The sequence below is a fragment of the Varroa jacobsoni genome, unplaced genomic scaffold (assembly GCF_002532875.2).
Source record: "Varroa jacobsoni isolate VJ856 unplaced genomic scaffold, vjacob_1.0 scaffold_746, whole genome shotgun sequence".
NCBI lineage: Eukaryota > Metazoa > Arthropoda > Arachnida > Mesostigmata > Varroidae > Varroa > Varroa jacobsoni.
The window spans coordinates 247,080-266,905 of NW_019213648.1; the positions used below are offsets into that span (position 1 = coordinate 247,080).

At 40.0% G+C, this 19,826-nt stretch overlaps 1 protein-coding gene and 1 long non-coding RNA gene across 3 annotated transcripts; one reads left to right on the top strand and one right to left on the bottom strand.

Moving 5' to 3' along the window:
• The first annotated feature begins 984 nt into the window (after nt 1-984).
• LOC147753100 (uncharacterized) lies at nt 985-10,640 on the top strand. 2 transcript variants are annotated; one of them, XR_015312204.1, is made up of 2 exons: nt 985-1,264; nt 9,821-10,640. It is a non-coding gene; the product is annotated as an uncharacterized LOC147753100 (long non-coding RNA). The 2 variants fall into 2 exon arrangements; XR_015312205.1 differs by having other exon boundaries at nt 985-1,207.
• On the bottom strand, nt 9,959-19,561 carry LOC111263216 (transforming growth factor-beta-induced protein ig-h3). Its single transcript, XM_022838124.2, has 12 exons — nt 19,274-19,561; nt 18,671-18,769; nt 17,902-18,027; nt 17,358-17,573; nt 17,026-17,077; nt 16,266-16,569; nt 15,735-15,950; nt 14,168-14,303; nt 12,658-12,835; nt 12,255-12,403; nt 11,658-11,826; nt 9,959-11,269 (listed from the first exon to the last, which is right to left on the bottom strand). Exons 1-12 carry the CDS (start codon nt 19,417-19,419, stop codon nt 10,985-10,987), a joined length of 2,076 nt encoding a protein of 691 aa, XP_022693859.1. The 5' UTR covers nt 19,420-19,561; the 3' UTR covers nt 9,959-10,984.
• Between the last annotated feature and the right edge of the window lie 265 nt (nt 19,562-19,826).

Below are 19,826 nucleotides of genomic sequence, written 5' to 3' on the forward strand. Positions count from 1 at the left end.
TCAGTTACTATAACGATCTGATTGTGGCTCAGTTTGAACCGAGAACACCGTTACTATATAACTACTAAGATGTTAAATTGAAATTAAAGCGCCAAAAAATAATGTACAACTATACAAAGTTGTGAAATCACTGATGGCGTTATTCTCGCTGCTGCCTCTACGAAAAAAGTTATAGTTTTTTGAGCACAAAAGCAAATGGCGCACTTTTCATGCATGAAGGTACGTTTTGCTTCCCAAAATCACTCTTGAGGGAGAATTTTAGTCTATGGTATCCTTCCGTCCTCTGAAGATCTTTGTATAGCCATCATAGCCGGCTTCTCGGACGAAGGAAAAAGAGTGGATCAAGAAAAACTCGCTACTCTTAGACCGTTCACTCTTTGGTTAAGAGCTCAAGGAATAGGAAAGGGAAAATTTTTCATTGGGGTGTTTTTGTTGCAGGTCATTTTACCTCTACTTTACCGTATGTTCGTAGTGCTTTCAGTCCAAAAAGCCATGTTTCTTAAACTCTCTAAAGTTAAATTAATGAAAATTCCTTAAACCTTATCAAACGGCAGTGCGGCTCAGTAGTCGGGTGGCTGTATACGTAACTGGCACGTTAAAACCAACAATGATCTAAGAAGATAATTTCTTTAATAAACGAGAGGATTGCGTCGAAGGCCTTTAGCGGCTTCCAACATACAACTTTTCTAGCTGTCCCTTTTAAGTGTAACGTGCAACAGACGAACAAAGTCTCGACTCTATGCTGCAGCAGGATGTCACAGTTTAGATCGCTTTCACCTCCCTTCTAACCGTCCGCCACATATCGGGCATACCGCAACGTGCCGGCCGGTTCCTGGCAGATCACAAAGTGGAGCGTCTAAAAACGTTTGCCGTCGTGTTTACCGCCACACATCATTCAGCCGCACTGACCAGTGACTGACCGCCAAAATAGACTTCAGGCGGGGGTGAGCGGAAAAAAAGACGGGGAAAAGGGACTGCCAATGAGTCGGTAGTAGCTACGAAATTATCTTTTTCAAACTGTTTAAGTAAGCGATGGTGTTCGATGTACGGCAGTGATCTATGAGGTGTGCTTATGCATATATATACATGGGTGCGCGGGTGCGTCTGCGTATCCGTGTAGGGTGGCGATAACGCGGGAAAACATAGAACGGACCATGTAACTTGTGCTGAGAGTAAAAAATGAAAAGTTGAAAAAACTGGCAATTAGGTAAGTTGCCTGTCACTGTCAGATAGAACTGTACGTTGAGCGCGTTTCTATGCAAAGGTAAGAGAAACATCTTAGTACAGAGTTTGATTCACAGTATACTTGATTATTAACAGTGTTTAACGAATAAAAAAAATAGTGAAAGCAAAACATTTGTGATACATATGCAGTTACGTAGTATTGTGTAAAATTAGATAATGGAGAAATACCAGAGGTTTTTGATTTAGGAGCTAATACCGATCGGGGTAACTAAGGAACGATTGTACGTCTTTCATATACGTTAATCAATATATCCTTAGAATTATATTTACGTTTGAGGCCATAACACTGCCGAGCCAAAACAAAGCACATGAAGCCAGTATGTCACTGGCGCGATGGTTATCGGGCTCTACTGAAGCATGCGCTGTGTTCTCGTTGAATGTCATTGGGGGTTTACAACCTCTAAGCAGAAGGACAGAACGGTAAATGGCCAGGGGCTTTTCACTTAACTTTTATCGAGATATATATAATATAATAATATAAATTATTATAATGCTTTACATAATAGGGTTAACATCCACCAACGATTTTTCAAGGTAAACACGCTCGTTCCATATAAAATACGTAGGACCCCGCAAACAAACATGAACTGCGTTTTTCATTACCCCAGTGATGACAACAATAACAATCCTGCAATGCAATGACTGTTGTAAATTTGTATATGCATCAATAATGTAATCGGAGTTCCGTTTGTATCTTGACTTGCAACATTTAGGAGACGTTCTACTGGTAAAAAGGTTTTCTATAACTCCGTTTGACAGATTAAATTCAATGGGCTCCAATAACAACTGAACAATAGGAGAAACAACAGTATACGATGGCTTTATATGGATGCCTTTAATGGGGTAGCCTAGAGTTGAACAGATGTCTGCTGTGCGTGAACGCGCGCAGCCTAACACCGGTCAAAACGACATTTATATTATCTTTATGTTTCACCAAGTAGCCCATGGAACCATGATACAGTGTAGTCTTTGCTAAGAGAACGCCTTCATGCTAGGCCCTTTACGACGGTATCAGCCTATATTAATCACGATACGCCGTAATGCGCCTTAAGGCATTATAACTAGTTTGTATTATGGTGAACGAAGCTGATCCACTATGGTCCTGCAGAAGTGGTCAGGACGTTTAGTCGAATGACTACATTACAGCATCTGTAATGGGCGATTTCTTTGGTCCTGCATGTAAAACTGTATTTTTCCATGGTCTTTGCCTTTTTTGATCCTGGTTCGGCGGACACTTCTTCATCGGCGAAGCTTCAGCCATGACTGTGTTTATAAGGGAAATATTCTTTGCCTGGCGCGTGGAGCAGCAGATTATATAATTGCTATCTCAAAGCCTTCCACACGATATGAATATAACCTACTTTAATCATACAGGTTGTGTAGCATATGTCGTCTTCCAGCTGGTAACTACACCCAAAGCGAGATTCAAGAGACGATATTTATGCCACTCATACGTAACACAATTCGCATTTCTTCCGTGATTAAGATCTAAAATAAGATCTCGTCCTTAGCGTAAATTCGTTAAAGGGTAATATCAATCCGTAAAAAATAACAAATATTTCTAAAAATATGCCCTATATATTAAAATATGAAAGAATCAAGAAAGTTATAGCAATAATTCATGATGACTATACACTCATCATGTGTGCTCGTCATTATTGGATTAGGCAGTAATCAATACCTCCCAAATGAACTTAAGTAGTGATTTCGAATGGGGCTTGTTTCGTGCTTGAGATTTTTGCAAGGCTGCTCCTTTTTTAACCGTCAAATGTAAGGGGACCTCCAACGCGTCAGCGACCTGGGTTGCACGTACACTAAATTGATATTTATGGTTTTTGAGTCGAAAACAAATAGGGTGTGTAGATGTCCGCTGGTTCGATTGCTGACAGATAGATTTTTCTTGGGGTGGTAACTATTAGTTCACGGCTACTGGAAGATATCGTCTGCACCGCTCCTCCCCTGGGGAAAACGAATCGGAGAAATGCCTAGATTTTTTCGCTGAATTCGTAGGTTAGCGGAAGCTTTGTTGACAGAATTGTCCAATTATGACTTTGTTAGAAATCTTAGTTATTTAGAAAATTTATATGACGTTAGAATAGATATTTACAAAGTAAGGCTAGCATTTCTATCTAATAATGATTTGTCTTTCTATACTAGCTTTTCCACTAGGGAAAATTCAACAGGGCAATTTAGATGGTGTCTGGACCACACCCAGCGCTACAGCCGACCAAATCCTTACATAACAAAATTAAGAAATTACCTCTGAGTTGAACACAGGGCAAAACAGGCCCAAAGTGTAGGAGGTGCATTTGATTTTGATAGGTCTACATTGTCTGAAAATAGTTAGCATAGCATCATCTCAATACGGCCTTAGAGAAGTACCCTTAAATAATAACAGTTTTTCGAAACATACACACATGTTTTATGGGAAACTATTTCGTGTCAACTTACTGTTTTTTTAGTGTCTTCGTCTTGTTACTTTGTTAATTGTCACTGAGTCCTTTTTGTTTAATAATAACTGAGAGTTTATAATGGAAAACGGTCTGGGTGCAGGAAGGGAAAGACGCACGCCAGGTGCGAATGTCAGCTGCGCTTCCCGTGTACAAAAGTGCTATCCAAGGCACTTCAAGCTTATGCAAGTTCGTAAGTCGGATGAACTTTGTTAGCCGAGTGGAAGAAGTTCTTACAGATGTGCGCGATAGCCGCTGAGAACTATGACGATAGTAATGAGTATAACGGGATAATTTACGACTAAAACAGTGTCCAACAGTGTACACCCTTGTAGATGGAAAACCTCCTTGAAAACTAACAAGAGCATATCTTTACCTTATTGTTTTTCAAGCACGTACAGGTTATGGGACATAATTAAACCCAAAGAAAATGTTCTAAGATAGCCACTTGCTCTAATTTATCGTAAGCTATTTCAAATATCCTTCGCTTCTAGTATTGCTTGAAAAAATGACTGTGAGCCGTAAATTGTCCCACAAAGAACTATAGGCGAAATATATAATTAAACTAGAACAAACATGCCATCAAACGTTATTACTGTCTCATGGTTTAAGCTCGCTTCAATTATTCCGCCAGTCAATTGCAAGATGGATCACCATATTACTGGAAATCCTTCCATCGCTAGCTTCAATAAATATCTTCAACTCGAAGCGTGTACGCAGAATTTGTAAGTCGGTCTGATCGAAGTGAAAGCAATCTTGTTGTTTCCATGGGCACATCAATTAGGGTGGGCGTATGGACTCGTGGCGGAATGCAGAAACGAGAGGAAGGGGTGGCTTCACAAGTGAATAGATTGCTGGCATTTGTCAATAAGGCTCAGCACGTAGCATACACACCATTCAATTAAACGGCTTGATACTGCACGTAGATTTTCGTACTGCGGTTGATGCTTTGATGCGTACCGCTACCATTCTCCGTTGCATTCTTCTGCGCGCGCCTACTCAGGAAGCATTGTCTTCTATCTCTAAGCAGAAGTAGAGCAGCAATGCCGCCCCAAGTTGACTATGCAGATAGCAGAGGGGAGGGGAGCTGACAAGCACGCATATGTAGTTTCGCGTCACCCGAGGATACCGCTCAACCGTAGCTTTTTGTACGCACTTTTGTACCACCGTACTTGAGTGCGCGGCAGCAAATTTAGTCGTTGCCAAAAAAAGGCTCTATTGAGTCGTCTCTAGGCCTCTAATAGGTACATCGTATGCGTGAAGAGCAGTGATACAACACGCTATGTGTGTTTGCATTATTCGAGCTCCGAGTTATGGCAACGCACAAACAAGCTGAAGGCAAATATCAGTTTTGTAAGCACATTGTATTGATTATTGGTACAAGTTCTTTTTTCCTTCATATTGTAATGCTGACTCACGCCTCTACCTCGTTCCATTGTTACGACACAAAGTTTTGCTAAGAGCTAGAGACAGAAAAAGCTTTCTGAGTTAATCGTGAATGCGTTTAGCGGGGCATATTGACAGCGTTCGTTTTTTGAAGCTTTAGAATTTGATAGCCGTACATAGAAAGTGAGCTTCTCTATAGGCGCCTTGCTTCTTAAACATTATATTACCGACAAGACAATGTTTAGGGCACAACAATGTACCAAACAACATCAACGAGTATAGCTTTTATTCCCAATGGTAACAGATACTCAGATCTACAACGTAAGAACAAGCAGTTCAGTAGAATCAACCGTTACCGAACAGGTTATAATTACGTTTTTTGTTTATTTTTCTATTCTTTCTTCATCAGACTAGAAGAAATCTCGACATTAGCGTCACTCGCTATGAAGTCTCATTATAACGGCCTGCAAAGCGACATTTTGATTTACTTGGTGTTTTACTCATAATTAAAAATATCGGGTAGCCATAGCCGCTGTTACTGGCGCGCGACGCAATTAGCTTGTTTGCTGCCCTTACATCTGATAGGGAAACTGTCGTCCTCTTGGCTTTCTTCCTGCTGTGTTTTCATTTTACTTGTTGCATTTTAGCACGTTCAGAATCACTTTGGCCGGATAGGACAATGGTGCAACGCGTTCTTGTAGATACAGCACCATACTATATATTACCCAGCTATCTGATGGAACTGATCTGAATCTGTTTTTGATCGTACGAAGTTTATTGGTTAACGATTTCCCACGTCCTAATTGCGACTACCACGACGTACCATTACTATTCAATTAAACTGCGTCAAAGCTATTTTCTTTTGTGCAAACGCGAGCACTCGTCCGCATCATACCTCGGCTACTCTTTACCCAGAATCAATTCTGAAACTTCTCTACCGTATGCACGCGTATCTCGTTGCTGATTTCCTTTTCCGTTTCTTACTCCTTTTCCCTTCCTACCCTAAGGTTCGTTGGCTTCGAGTGGGAGGTAACAGGGTCGGCAGATATGCGAACGTCCGCAAAATGAATACGCAAATTGTCTCCTTCTGGAACATTTAGTTCCTAGCGACGAACAGTTACAATTTAGAGTGTCGTGTCTTTCTTTCCGATTGGCGTCGATATTTCAGCCGACATACGACAACCTACCATGAGCACAATCACAAGAACCACTTGTATGACTAAACGCACTTCTATCGTTTTGTGACTGGTTACTATTTCCATAAAATGCATTTGTTTGATCAACATGTTCATATTTTAGTATTTGTCACATATAGGTTACCTAAGAGTCACATCCCTACCAGCGATAGCATCATTCTTGCCCCGATACCTTCGTGTTTCTGTTTGTCCTAATTACTGTTTCGCATGAATAACGTACTTGTCCCAGAATCGACTCAACTGCTACCTTGCACACTGATATATAATACATTTTTACCAATGATTGACACTTAGAGCGTCGGTACAAATGTTAAGTGTTACTAATATTTTTGCAGCTCTGCAAAACCGCTGCTGATCTTGTCACTCACAGTGCGATAACGTCGAGACGCGTCAATAAATATAGCGGTGCTGCGTACTGCGTACGATAGTGTAGCATCTAGAGAAAATGTCGCCAGATAAGCCCTCCTCATACACGTTCCAAATTCATCTCAAATGGTAACCGATAACCATTAAGCAATTTGTTCGCGATGGCAGACTCAAATAGATAACGACAAAAATACTTTTTATCGTCTTCTTTCAAATTCCAAAACGTCTATTCATGAACAAATTTAGTTTACTGCCAGGTGCTGCCATCCGTGGCAATTTATTTACTTTAGTTCGGACTGATGTTTCGCGGCGGTTTTTGGAGGCTCCCTCCAGGCTCCAGGCAAAACGTTCAGTCATAGTGCTCAGACGGGACAGAACAATGTGCCGCCGAACGTTGATGGCCGAGTAGAACAGATACAAGTGGTCGAAGAGCACCGTTAACGGTACAAGAAAAGATAGATCCGGAACAGATGGTTAGATAGAGAGGCCCAGAGAAAAGCAATTACCTTTACTTCTCCTCACTACTATCGCGTATACCAGAAGTGCTGCTCTTCAGCACCGTACCGTTCACGGGACAAGCCCACTGTAGCGTGTACTCAACATAGGATGGAATATGCCCCAAACAAGCGGTCGTGCAATACCGCTCATCGTAGACGCAGTAGTTGGATCGGCGGCAGAAATCGCTAGAGTTACCCAATAGAACCTGCAGCAGAAGCAGTTGCAGACGTGAAAGCTAACAAATCCCCTTTCCTTAAAATTCCTTCGGATTACATCCTAAGGTAGGAAACACCGCCGCATCCATGGACCGGCATATTTATAATCGAAGGACACAGCTGACCCCAGATGCCCAGCCAGCCAAAACAGCTATACAACGTATTTGCTGATGAGCCCAACGTCTGTAGCAATTTGCATTTCACCTTGTCTATTACGCTGGGAGATTTTAAAAGGTATACACTGTTGTATGAATTTTTTACAAACGAACGTAGCTTCGTAACCCCAGTGAGCATAAACAGGTTGCTGAAAAAGGATGTCTCGAGAGTATATGGGATACATTTATTCTTTAAGCAAACTACCATTGGAATTAAGGCCCTAATCATTGTTTTAGTCATTGAGCTAAAGTTATTGTGCAATTTAATTTTGTCCATAGATTTACCGAATTGAAGCAAGTTTAAAGAACCAGCGTTCTTCTACTTTATTAAATAACTTTTCTCATTTACACAGGTTGTATTGTATATGTCGTTGACGAGATTCTCATTTTATAACTAATTCATTATGGTCTTTGGGCAAAGGGACATTTTTCCGCAGGAAATCTTTTTGGCCAGCTGAGTTCCACGGCGCTCATTAAGCCACAAGCGCCTAGTATTGAAACCTTTGCAAGGGCTTTCTAGTACATCTGATATTCATTGTTAGGCCCTTGTAAGTCAAAACGGCCTACAATTGTCGTTTATGCATGCGGAGCGCATCTGATGACTCATGTATGCACCAGCCTTTATTTCATTCTAAGTAGACCTTCTGTCATCCGGTCTGTTTGTCTTTCGTTTTCTCTCTCTCAGCAGCCCGACTCATGTCGAGCTGAGCAAAGAAACTGTGCGCGTTTGTCTCGTTTTAGAGGATCCGATAAACGGAACGCGCTCCGATATCCAATGTCTTGAAGATGCTTAGCCAAGGGCACACGGATGGAAGGCGTATGTAAGTAGCATTGCGAAAAGTCGCGCTGGCACATATACGTATACGATTCATAGAGAGTTATTCCCATTCTCCACACCGCTTTCCTCACGACTCAGCTTATAGCAAGTCTGTGCTCTTTTCATTGAAAATATCTCTGCTGTGGCACCGATATTGCGCAGAAAAATCCGGAGTACGCTCTGGCTGTTGCTATATCGACAGTTCACAAAGAAAGGATATTCGATTGACAGGTCCGTAGACCAAAGGCAAGTTCTAAGGGGAGTTCGTAGATTGAAGAATTGTAAAAGAGGTCTAGCAAACCCTTTTCCTCCCCAGGCGTTGGACAGTCACAGAAGCGCTGCGAAAGCTTGCAGAAAATTGCAGCGCCAGGGGTAAGCACAAAGAGTAACCTAGAATAGACTGCTGGTGATGAGCCAAGCGGAAAGAATACAGTGTTCTCCGCTACGAGTTAGTTCTGTTTTTGCACGAAGCTTCTCGATCGTCCTATCAATTGCAATTCAATGTGACTATACCGGCAGCAGTGTACATTGGCGAGCCATGTTAGCCCCTACAGCAAACATGCTTTTTTCTGGAGACCTCACGCTGCTCAATTTTTGTCAACGGAAACAAAGACTATTGGGAAATGACGTCCATCTAATGCTGTCGCTCTAGGCCATGCGGTGTCAATTGATGTCGGCTGAAGATCGCAAGCACCGATGCTTCGATGAACGAACAGTGTGAAGAAAGTAAAAGCGGCCTCGCAGATAAAAAACGATGTAGATAAAGATGATACTGAAGCAGTAACAACTTCTTCATTTTTAGAGAAATTATTCCTATGAAACTTATTTCTGTGAAGCGTAATATTATCGGACGAAAAGCCTGGAGTCGAATTAGCAATGTAAATGGAGCTATGTAAAATCGCGATTTTTTCTATTTTCTGTATTATGGACATCCGCCAAAGAACCCAGAGAGCTTATATTAACTATTCATACACATAGGCGACGATTACGCTATAGAACGGTTGCTGGCAATTCAGAGTGTAAAACCTTTTTAATAACGAATCTAATTATTGAGAACGTGTGTCGGAATTTCAGCTTCGTGGCAAGAACGGTTGATCGTCTATTCACAGACTTCTGATTCACTTTTTTATGATTTTATCGCGCTTTAAAAAAAAAGTGCAGTATATTTTCTTTCCGCCCTAGGACTCTGAATAGGTAACCGCACAGCGAGAGTTTTTCTCGTGTCCTTGTACCGCGATTTTGAAAACTGCTAAAATGATACGAAAACTAAAGGCCTGCAATTAATCGATAAATATAATATATCGCCATATCAAATATAGTACATGACAGGTGAAGTTCTACCGCACAAATTGTAAGGTATGCTTTTCGCTTAATAAAGGTGTTTTTAAATTTGACGAAGAGGAAGCCCAAGTAGTGTACTAATTGAATCACGATCTAGACGGCTATTTGTCGATTACGACATAATGTAAAATCCTGTTTTATGTGACAAAAGTTTCAGGAATCTGATCTGGTCGACTAACGGAACGACTCGATCTTTCACAAAAGGCCTTGGCAACAGTTTAGAAGTGAAATTGTACGTTCCGCCTCATGAATGACGTGGTTTGTAGCCGGGAAGTAACAAACGATAACGTTGGTACACAGAATTCCTAGAAGTATATTTGATTCACTGTTAGATCATTCGTCAAATATCACACTTTGCATATATATTATCTCAGATACAAAGTTATTTGTCGTTCTAGAAAGGTAAGTGCAACGTCTCTAAAGCACGGGGGTGTACATGCATGTACACAGCTCCGACAATAATCACAAGGCGTAATGGCAGCAATCGTAACGCTACAATAAATGATACACAGTATATATATGTTTGTTCTCTTTCAGCGCCACTACCCACCTAAAGTTTTGGCCTTTTTGTCCCTGACGGCATGGTGCAGCTATATGCCACATATGCCACAAACCAGCCAATGAAGCCCAATAAACATCGAAATTCGTCATCTCAACAAATCAAAATGACGGCTATATTGACTAGCTGTTTTTTTTTCTTTACGTTACATGAAGGAAATGACACAAATAACAACGGACGTTCCAGTCAGTATTCTTTTTGTTTACAAAAATTGTAACATGCTTACTTGAGCTAAGTCTAGAGACTAGACGACAATTTATCATGTAATAACAGTACAATGAATGCGTCCTTTGCAAAGACATACGTCTAACAGCATATGAGAATTGACATAGACCCATTTTTTAAATCACGCTTTTGTATAATGAATCGAATGTGAATTTGTCCTTTAATTTTAACACTTTACAAATAAAAATGCGTCTGCTATATCTTAAACAATGCAGCCAAACTAGCTAATGGAGATATGCGTTTTTCGAGAGTAGATAAGAAAGCGTCGTCTCTAAACAAATCTCCGCTTTACTAAAAAAAACTACGGCAGAGGTAACACCTAGCTGGTAACAAACCCGTAAATATAATAAGCAAAAAACTGTAATATCTTTCGAGCAATTCAAATGTATTTTCCCACGCAGTAAACGCCGTTCTGACGCGTGCTTGACAGACTTCCTTCCTCCGTCGGATGCTAATTATAATGACAGGTTTTAAAATGGGCTATGGCAACTTCTTGTATTCCTGTTCGGTGTTCTGAGCCATGGCATTCGTCTAGGTTCGATTGCGTTTACGAACGTTATTGGCGCTGTGGACTTTACGGCCAGCGACTTGCATTGCGGAGGCGTCAATGAGAAATCTATCTATACCGTGCAGAACTCCATCGATGAAGAGCGTGTCGGCGTGTACAACACTCGCTCCATTTACAGACGTCGTTTGGCCGCCGTCTTCGTTTCGCACCTGGAGCGGGTCGCGGTTCTCAGTTGAGTAGAAATAGGTCATGTTAGGCGACATCGTCTGGAGGGGTATCTCGTCATGAACAATGTGTCCTCGAACAAACTGAGCGAAATGATTAGAACCGAAATAACAAAAAAAAAGAGGAGGTACGGACTTGAGTTAAAGACAAGTGTTGTATCGTATCTACTTGGTTGACTAAACGTATCAGAACGATATGTTTAATCAAGCAAGCAAGCAAGCAAGCAGGTGACGATGACGTGAACTGTGTGACATAGCATAATAAACTGAGCGTACTTCGTAATTGGGGAGAGTTGATATAGGTAAAAAAAGGGTTATTGAAATAATAACAAGTGTATGAGACCGAATTCAGATAGAAGGCTCATCGTCCGGTGGGTGACAACAACACCGCCGGCGATAACTGCATAAGAAATGTTATTAATCCGTCTATAGAGATACTATTTACTTAAAAAAGTGTATATTTTTTACTAACGTGCTCGATTTTTTGTGCCGTGTTGAGAACTTCGTTTACATTCCAACTTTCAAATGCTTCGTCCTCTGGGGCAAAGATGGTGACGCTGCTGGCTGTAGTATTGCTCGATCCAAGGTTCTCGAGCTCTTCCATGACTCCACGCGAACGGCGGATCAGCTTGACGAACTGCCTAATTTCTCACACATTTTTTGTTACTTTCATTGACAATAAATACAACTGACTCCTTAAATGCGCCATGAACCATATGTAGATTTATCTTAGACTCTCCAGTACCTGTTGAGACCTTCTCACAAACCGGCGCTATCTGGTATTGGCATTCGGGACGTTAGTACCGTCATACGAAGCACCCTTTCAACCTAAATTAGTTGTCTTTAAAATAAACCCATTACAATGATTTTTTTCTAAAATGTATCCACACATAACGAAATTCTAGTAACATGTTTCTGATACTGACGGTAGTAGCTTATTATTAGGAATATTATTTTAGAGGAATAAACGCGGGGGAAGGGGGGGGGGGGTCATCAGATTTGCATAACAGCCAGCTTAAGTTAAAGCTTAAGAACAGCATCGTTAAACGATGTAATTCCATCAACTTACCGATTAATTGTATTATCTGCCTCGTCGCGAGTGATCCAATCTCTAAAATGTATGCGTCGAGGCGTGAGTACTCGATCAATAATATGGAGCACTCCGTTCGAGCCCCTTATGTCTGATTCAACGAGTTTAGCGAGATCTACGCCGTACCACTATAATTTAAAGAAATATAACTTTACTTAGCAGATGTTTTGCTTAGTTTGTCGATAATTGCTCGTAGTATTATATACTTTTTATAAGCGAAACAAAAAACCCTCGAATTTTCCGCTTTATACTTCTTGCCGTGCTTTTCTTAGGTACTTTATATGAAAAGTCAAGCTTATTTTGACAATGTTGGTTATATTATGGCATGGTTTTAGTCAAATCTTTAAATTAAGGATAAGTAACCTCCAAATAATAACCATACCTTTCTTGCGACCTTCATTCTGATAGTGGAGGACCGCTTGAATGAGTAAAGAGCTTTTCCGTCAATAAACTGGGCCGTAGTGATCTTCTGACCATAGACGAAATGATTATAAATGAATTCACGTAGCGCCAATTGGTACAGTTGATCGTCATAATATGCCCCATGCTGCCGAGCCCAGCTATTGGAGAACAAAAAATAACTGTATGTATATCTGAATCACAAGAACGGTTCTCGCAACCCAGTTCGTTTCCACAATGTTTATATTTTATTTTAGCTTAAATTAATGTACGAGGTAATATAATTAATAATTCTGACTGATTGGCAAAGCACTCGAGACTCCTTGACCAAAAACCATCTATCAACAGCAAAAAAAACTAACGCATAAATAGATTTTAAGCAAAATATTTATCCAAAACATGTACTATACCACACTTGGATTTGAAATTGCTGAAATTTTGGTAAGCTTTCCTGGTTTCTTCCAATGAGAGGTGATTGTATATTTGAAATGTCTTAGTTTGTTGATAAGCTCCACATTTTTTGGAAAAATGGAACACTTGCTGTAATTTGTATACTATTTATTAAACTGAACATCAGTAGCTAGTCTAACAGGCGATACTCGTGTCCAGCATGTGTTGCTTGCGTGCTCAATTTTACAAATGCTTTAAGGTCTACGCCTGGTACTGCCATCAAGCGTTGCCTCAAAAGACAGCTTTCAGCTGGAAACGAAGACGATATATGTTATATTCCAAAGCTGAATTACTTCATGTATCCGAAGTTGAAATTGTAATCGCTGCTATGGAGACCACATGTTTAATCTAAAGCCATATTTTTTGTCTGAGACGCACATGATGCAGACATAAAGGGGAATTCTTAAATCTATTTTGATCATATTTCATCACAAAGTGTCCGTCGACGGAATCAAAGAGTCTGTACCCCCATGTTCTGTTATCCTACTCCCGTGCTTATTTATCGCGGCTGCGCCCTCCCGCAGCACTCTCGCTGCTACTCGCTTAGTAACGGGATAAATAGAGATCAATCAAGGAGCTCAAATTTTTTTCTGTAAACTTAATAACGAAGGGAAGGAACGTGTGGTGCAGATAGCAAACATACAGCAACGTAGTAGGACCAAATAGTAGGACTACAGGTTCTTGGCCTGTGAGTGGAGGCACTGCAAGATGACTTTTTCTTACTTTCAGTTTATCTGAAAAGTAAGTCTGTTTTTACAAAAATTACAAGGCCAGCTTCAAAAATCCCGTAAAAACAGCCATGGTAACGAAAAATTCTTAGGCTCTTCTAATAAGCTGGGTCCAGTAAATAATGGTATAATAGTAACAACGCTCAAGGTAAACTGAACTCTAATCCTAGTGGAAATGTTTATGTTAGTCTAGATAGCAAATATTTTCCAACGTTAGCGATAATAATAATAATAATAATTTTGTGTGTAGCTTCTAAAAGTATGAATTTTAGAAAGCTTTTTTGTTGACCGTCCAAATCGACGATAGTCACATACCTCCGGATAGCATCGTTGTTGGGCGCAAATACAGTTATAGTAGAATCGCTGAAGTAGTGTTCAAGACCGTGGCGGCGAACAGCGTCAGTGAATAGAGAAAGATCGCGACGAACCATCAAATCCCACACGGTTCGAACTATATTTAAAAGCGTCCATCATGCGTTAGTGCTCGTAACGTCTATTTTGATAGGCACCAATATATCACAGGTAGGAAAATGTCCATATGAAACGCATTGATGCTCACATTTTTCATAAATTTTCTATTTCATCGATAAATCGTACGTGAGTTATTATATTTTAAGACATTTTACACGTTTGCTTCTTAAACAATTACACAACTGGTATCTTATTGTTGAAGCAATGTCTTACTGCATTTAAGAAAGTATAAAGTATTTTTTTTTACCAAAATACGCTGTTTTGTTTGTAGAATTCGTTTTGAATTAGTAGCGTAGGCTTTGTCGAGCTAAGGACCCTTTGCGGTGGAGTGCTTCAAAAAATGCCAATATCCATAAAGATCATCGCCGCAAAACCTTAGACAATGTAGGTTTTTGCATTAGGAACTTATCGATATGTAATTCTCGATAACTTCTGCAGGAAATGAGGAGGAGATTATTTCAAAGGATAGAGTCTAGAAATGCAACCATGGCTAATAAAGTAAAATGAAGTACCATTGCGTTCGGAAGTGCAAACTATAAGAGGGACAGCAGTATGAGAAATAATTCTATAGTATTATCACAAATAATTCCACAGGGAATTGTATATATAGGATTTAAAAAGTCCTTTATCTTCGCCCATTTACTAGCCTGCGGTGCCTTGAAACTATCATTTCTGGAATTAGCTTAAGCACTCCTACTGAAGTCGTACGGCACACAGCCTTAACCATTCAGGAACACTCCGTATCTATCCTTCAAGCACAGTTACCATATTAATGGCATCTTTCGTTTTATAAGACACACCTCTCTCTTTGCTATGTAGCTTCTAGCGACTTGATCTTTCACCACGACCTTCGCCCTTTGCCCGAAATCGAATAATCTGTATTCTGCGCACTTGCTTGCGTTGTTTTATTTTTTTTTGTATCGTTATATGGGCAGATAAAAAGCATAAAGGTCGAATTTTAAAGTGAATCGATAGCTGAGTTTTTTTCGTCTAGTGTTTTCTGCTTTTAATCAGTTAGGACAAGAGTCGTGACCAAATGAAGTGTATGCATACATGGTCAATAGACATACTGTATTTCCGAGGCGGTGGTGTCTCGGAACGTCTAAAAATGTTGTGACCATAAGGTACGAAGTACAATTGTACCTTTTAATTTAATTTCTCAAACTACGTTAGCTCTAACAGGTTCGCCTTTTACACACCTCTTTTTTTATGGCAGAATACCTAAATTATATTCGTCCCTCAAAAAACCTACTTGTCCAATTCACAGTGACATAGCGCTGATCTCGGACATTGTTTTTAAAATAAAAAAATATGAGAGACTCGTAACATATTCGATGCAAAAAAATACAAATACAAAATTCGTTGCACCTACATTTAGTATACTACGATCAGAGATATCACTCATATTTACCCGGATCTGGAACGATGACCTTGCTTACGACGGAAATGAAACCGTTGTTGGCAAAACGATAATCCTGAAGAAAGCGTGTCTGATGATCGTTTACCGACACACCTTGTCGGTCGCAACTAATTGTGATCCTGGTTCCGCCGACAGTGCGCACTCGGTGTTTTTCGATTATGGCAGGTGCACACATTGGGTGGAGCACCAGATGAAGTTGGAGAAATTCTATTAGATCAAAGCGATGACAAGACCCAAGAATGACAAGATCAGCGAACCCTTTGGAAGTTCAAAATTTTTAAGTACCTACCTTAAAAGGGCGCTTATGTGTGTATAGGTAAAGCTGAACAAAGCTTAGGTTTTTCAGCATTGTGCGCAATATCCTTGTCTGCGGATCAGCAGTCTTTTTTGGAATTCCTTACAATGATGTGGCCTAAGACCTAGACACATCGCAGCTCTGAACCTGATATACCACGATGGAATCATCAGTTACGGCTACTATTAGTAATCATAATAGAAACTGAACTGTGTTAAAAAACGTACGCTTGGCAAGGGTATAATCATGCTGAATTCTGATGAGCTCAGAAGGGTCCATAGCTTGGAAAGCCTCATTTGTAGGAGCCATCAGCATTAGAGTGGCACGCGGATCGCGGAGGAGATCGACCAATTCAGGCACTTTCGACAATAATTGGTATAGCTCGCTGAACCGATGGTCGGCGCTGAGAACACTTAGCAACGTGGCGTCACTTGAGGCTAACGGATTAAGTACGGCGCCGATAACGTGCACCACGCCGTTCGTGGCTCGATGATCTTTGCGTGTGATTAAGTGACAATTGACCGTGTCCACCTAAGTAAATACAACACATGCTATTGGTCATGGATATGAAAAGTGATACGGATAATCATTTTCCCACCCTTTTCGTTCTATGTCTGCATGGGAAGATATTGAGATAGTTTAGAGGAACTGTTCCACACTCTGCAACTTTAGCCAAATTAAAATCGGCTAGGTTTGCTCATACAGGTCATATATATGAAAATGGTGCTCCAAATAGTCTGCTAAGTCCAGATGAAGCGAAAAATGGAGAAAAAAATGCTAGACTATACTGTAGTTACCTTTATAGAATATGATTATCTCATCGATCATTTTAGACCATAAAAATATACGTTTCATAAGTTGCACGATCTTTTTGCATATATTATGGCATTATCTCGTTTAGATAACCCACTGAACTAATTCTGAAGTTCGAGTGAAATTGAACTCTTAGCTTTTACTGTTGCTGATGATCTCAGTGTTACGTCTCACCTGATTCGAAGACCGCAAGATCCGCAGCGGTGTTTGGTATCCATCTAATGATCTGGATGAAGAAGCCGCAAAACCTTACATTTATTGATTAATTCAATAGAGCTTAGCAAGGGAAAGTCTCAGCCAATATGTGCCATTTCCAAATATGTATGATTTTAGTTTTCGTAAAATTTTTTTTTCTCTGCGCAAAGATTCACCTGCATATTCACTTTAGGGAATATACATTGTTTTAACGCAAAACCTATGTTTTTATTGAATTAGTAAAAATTGAAGTATACTGGCTATCGTAAGTGCTAGTTCATGTCAATCATAATTTTTGTGCCAATAAATACCTCAGAGTGGTATCTCCTTCTGGAAGGTCCTTTATGTGTACTCTGCCAGGTAGAGCGTGGTACAGCAGATTTCGGTGAAGATTACTTTCGAAAACAAGACGCGTTTCAGTACTCATTGTACGAATGGCTTCGTCCGAAGGAACAAACAGAGTTACAGCTCCGTCAGCGGCCGCTTTCATGAGTGTCTCGCGAGCCGTTGGTGCCCGAAGAAAATAGCTAAGGAAATGAAATAATAAAAAAAAAATTACATAGAAAAGCAAGATCGTAAACACAGTTAGTGCAATTACATTAGTTCTGATCGTAGTGAACAAAAAGTATTGCCTTTAATTTCTATTTCTCACTGAAGCTTGCTCGCTCGCTCGAGCTGGTAGCTATTATGATATATAATACTATAATAATATTTATGTGTATTTAGGCTAATAGCATTGTGTTCGCGTATGAAGCATATGCAAAGATTTTGTCTTGCTATATACGGCATCCCTCAATACACGCATTAGTCGTTTCAGTTGAAGGTTCCTATTACTTTGTTAGCTTTGGTACGTACTCAACGAAAAGGCCTGCTCCCATTGAGCGAGCCGTTTTCAAGATGTCCCTCAAAGCGAGAACACCGCTGCAGCCCGTCAATCTGTAGACGGTCGTGTACCCCTCACAACATTCAAAGTGAACTTGTCTGAAATTCGTGCACAAAAAGCCATCCATTAGTTGATTACTTGTGCGTTCGTACCTAGACATGTCTAGTTGATAATTCGCAACGTAATTCCATGGTTGTTTAGCGTCTGTGTAAATTACTATTTTGACTAAACGTAGAGGCATGCTAGTTTGCTACAGAATAATTATTGTCAAACGGTTTGTGTTATTTTCATGATTGGTACGGGGTTATGCAATATGGACCTTAATTCCGTTTTTCTCCTACATAATGCAAATTACATCATTCTCACTCTTAAAATCTCCTGAATACAGGATGCGCTGTATTCTACGGCTTGCTGGTCATCGGACACTAGAAAAATTTTTATTCTTCAAACTCTACTGAAGCTGGGCCCGAATAAACCCATTAAACTCCACTTTTAGCAATTTACGTCATAACTTCTTTTATCCTTGCGACAAAATGCAATAGTTTCTGTAGTAACTAGATGTCCGTACACATGTAACACTTCAGTACAGCTCCTCATCAATTTGCTTAATTAATTTGTAACGTGATTTCAGAGCAGTCTATGTATATGTATATATATATCTATATATATATATGTATGTATATGAGGGGCGATACTTCGTTCAAAGGTAAGTAGTATGGCACGACACAGTAAAATACGTACGTCTTGAAGCCGCAAACATTCCGACGAAGCCACTGTTCTGAATCTGTATGGAAGGTCCAACTCAGTTCTGGTACGTACTCGACCGCGCACATATTAGGCCTATGGCAGCAAGATAGTATATTCATTAGGATATACATTACATATATTACGTACCCGTAATGTATGCGTAATGTACGCCATTACAATAAATCTAGCAGGTAATTTTACTAAAAAGCTGGTAAAGGAAAAAGATGGAGAACATTAGACTTGATTTAACAAAAACGGTTCTTTATGATCATGATGAGAATTCTGGTAAAATACGTCTATTTATAGACAAAAATGATAAGCACGTACCTTGCATATTTACCTTGATTATATATATATGTATATACACGAAAAATTGAAGACCTACAGGACAAGTTACTAAATTGTCCCAGGTTACTCTTTAGATCTCCTGAGGAAAAGGTTGAAAGTACTGCACAATTATGAAGCGATTTTCATAGAAATAAAAATCTACCATCGAAAGTGGTGCTGGGGAAAGAAAATATAATACCAGCTGTCGGATGTGTGAGACCGTAGTTATGCAGTAAAATATCATAAGGTCTAACATAACAATGAACTTACCCCACTATTTGATGATGTTGGAAGAGGAATTGTAATGGATGTTGGTCACCGTAATGTGCTTGTTTGATCAACTTTCGGCGGACTGCTTGCGCCGGACCCAACAAAATCATCACTGCAGCAGTGGCCAACACTACAAACTTCCTCATCCTCACTTAATTGCTCAAACAATTTCCAATACTAAATATTCTACGTTATTTCACACAGGTAGTTTTAGAGAGGGGTGATTCTGTTTCGATAAAACGATCGCAATATTTCTCGTCAACTCATGTACCCTGTCACTTATAAAGCTGTTTCTATTTATGCAGATAGACCATGTTGACTGAATAATTAGCCCTACGGTGATACATCGGCCTTCTCTACGGTCGATCGAAGCGACAATTCGTTTTTAATGATGTTCATCATCAATGCCCTTCCCTCTTGCGTAGAAGTAGACTGCAGACCAATAGATGCTTCATTTCGATCATCTTTTTTTTACTGTCTGAAACCATCTCGTACGTACATCGCCTTGTTTTTATATGTTTTCGCTTGAAACTTTCATTCATTTCAATTAGTA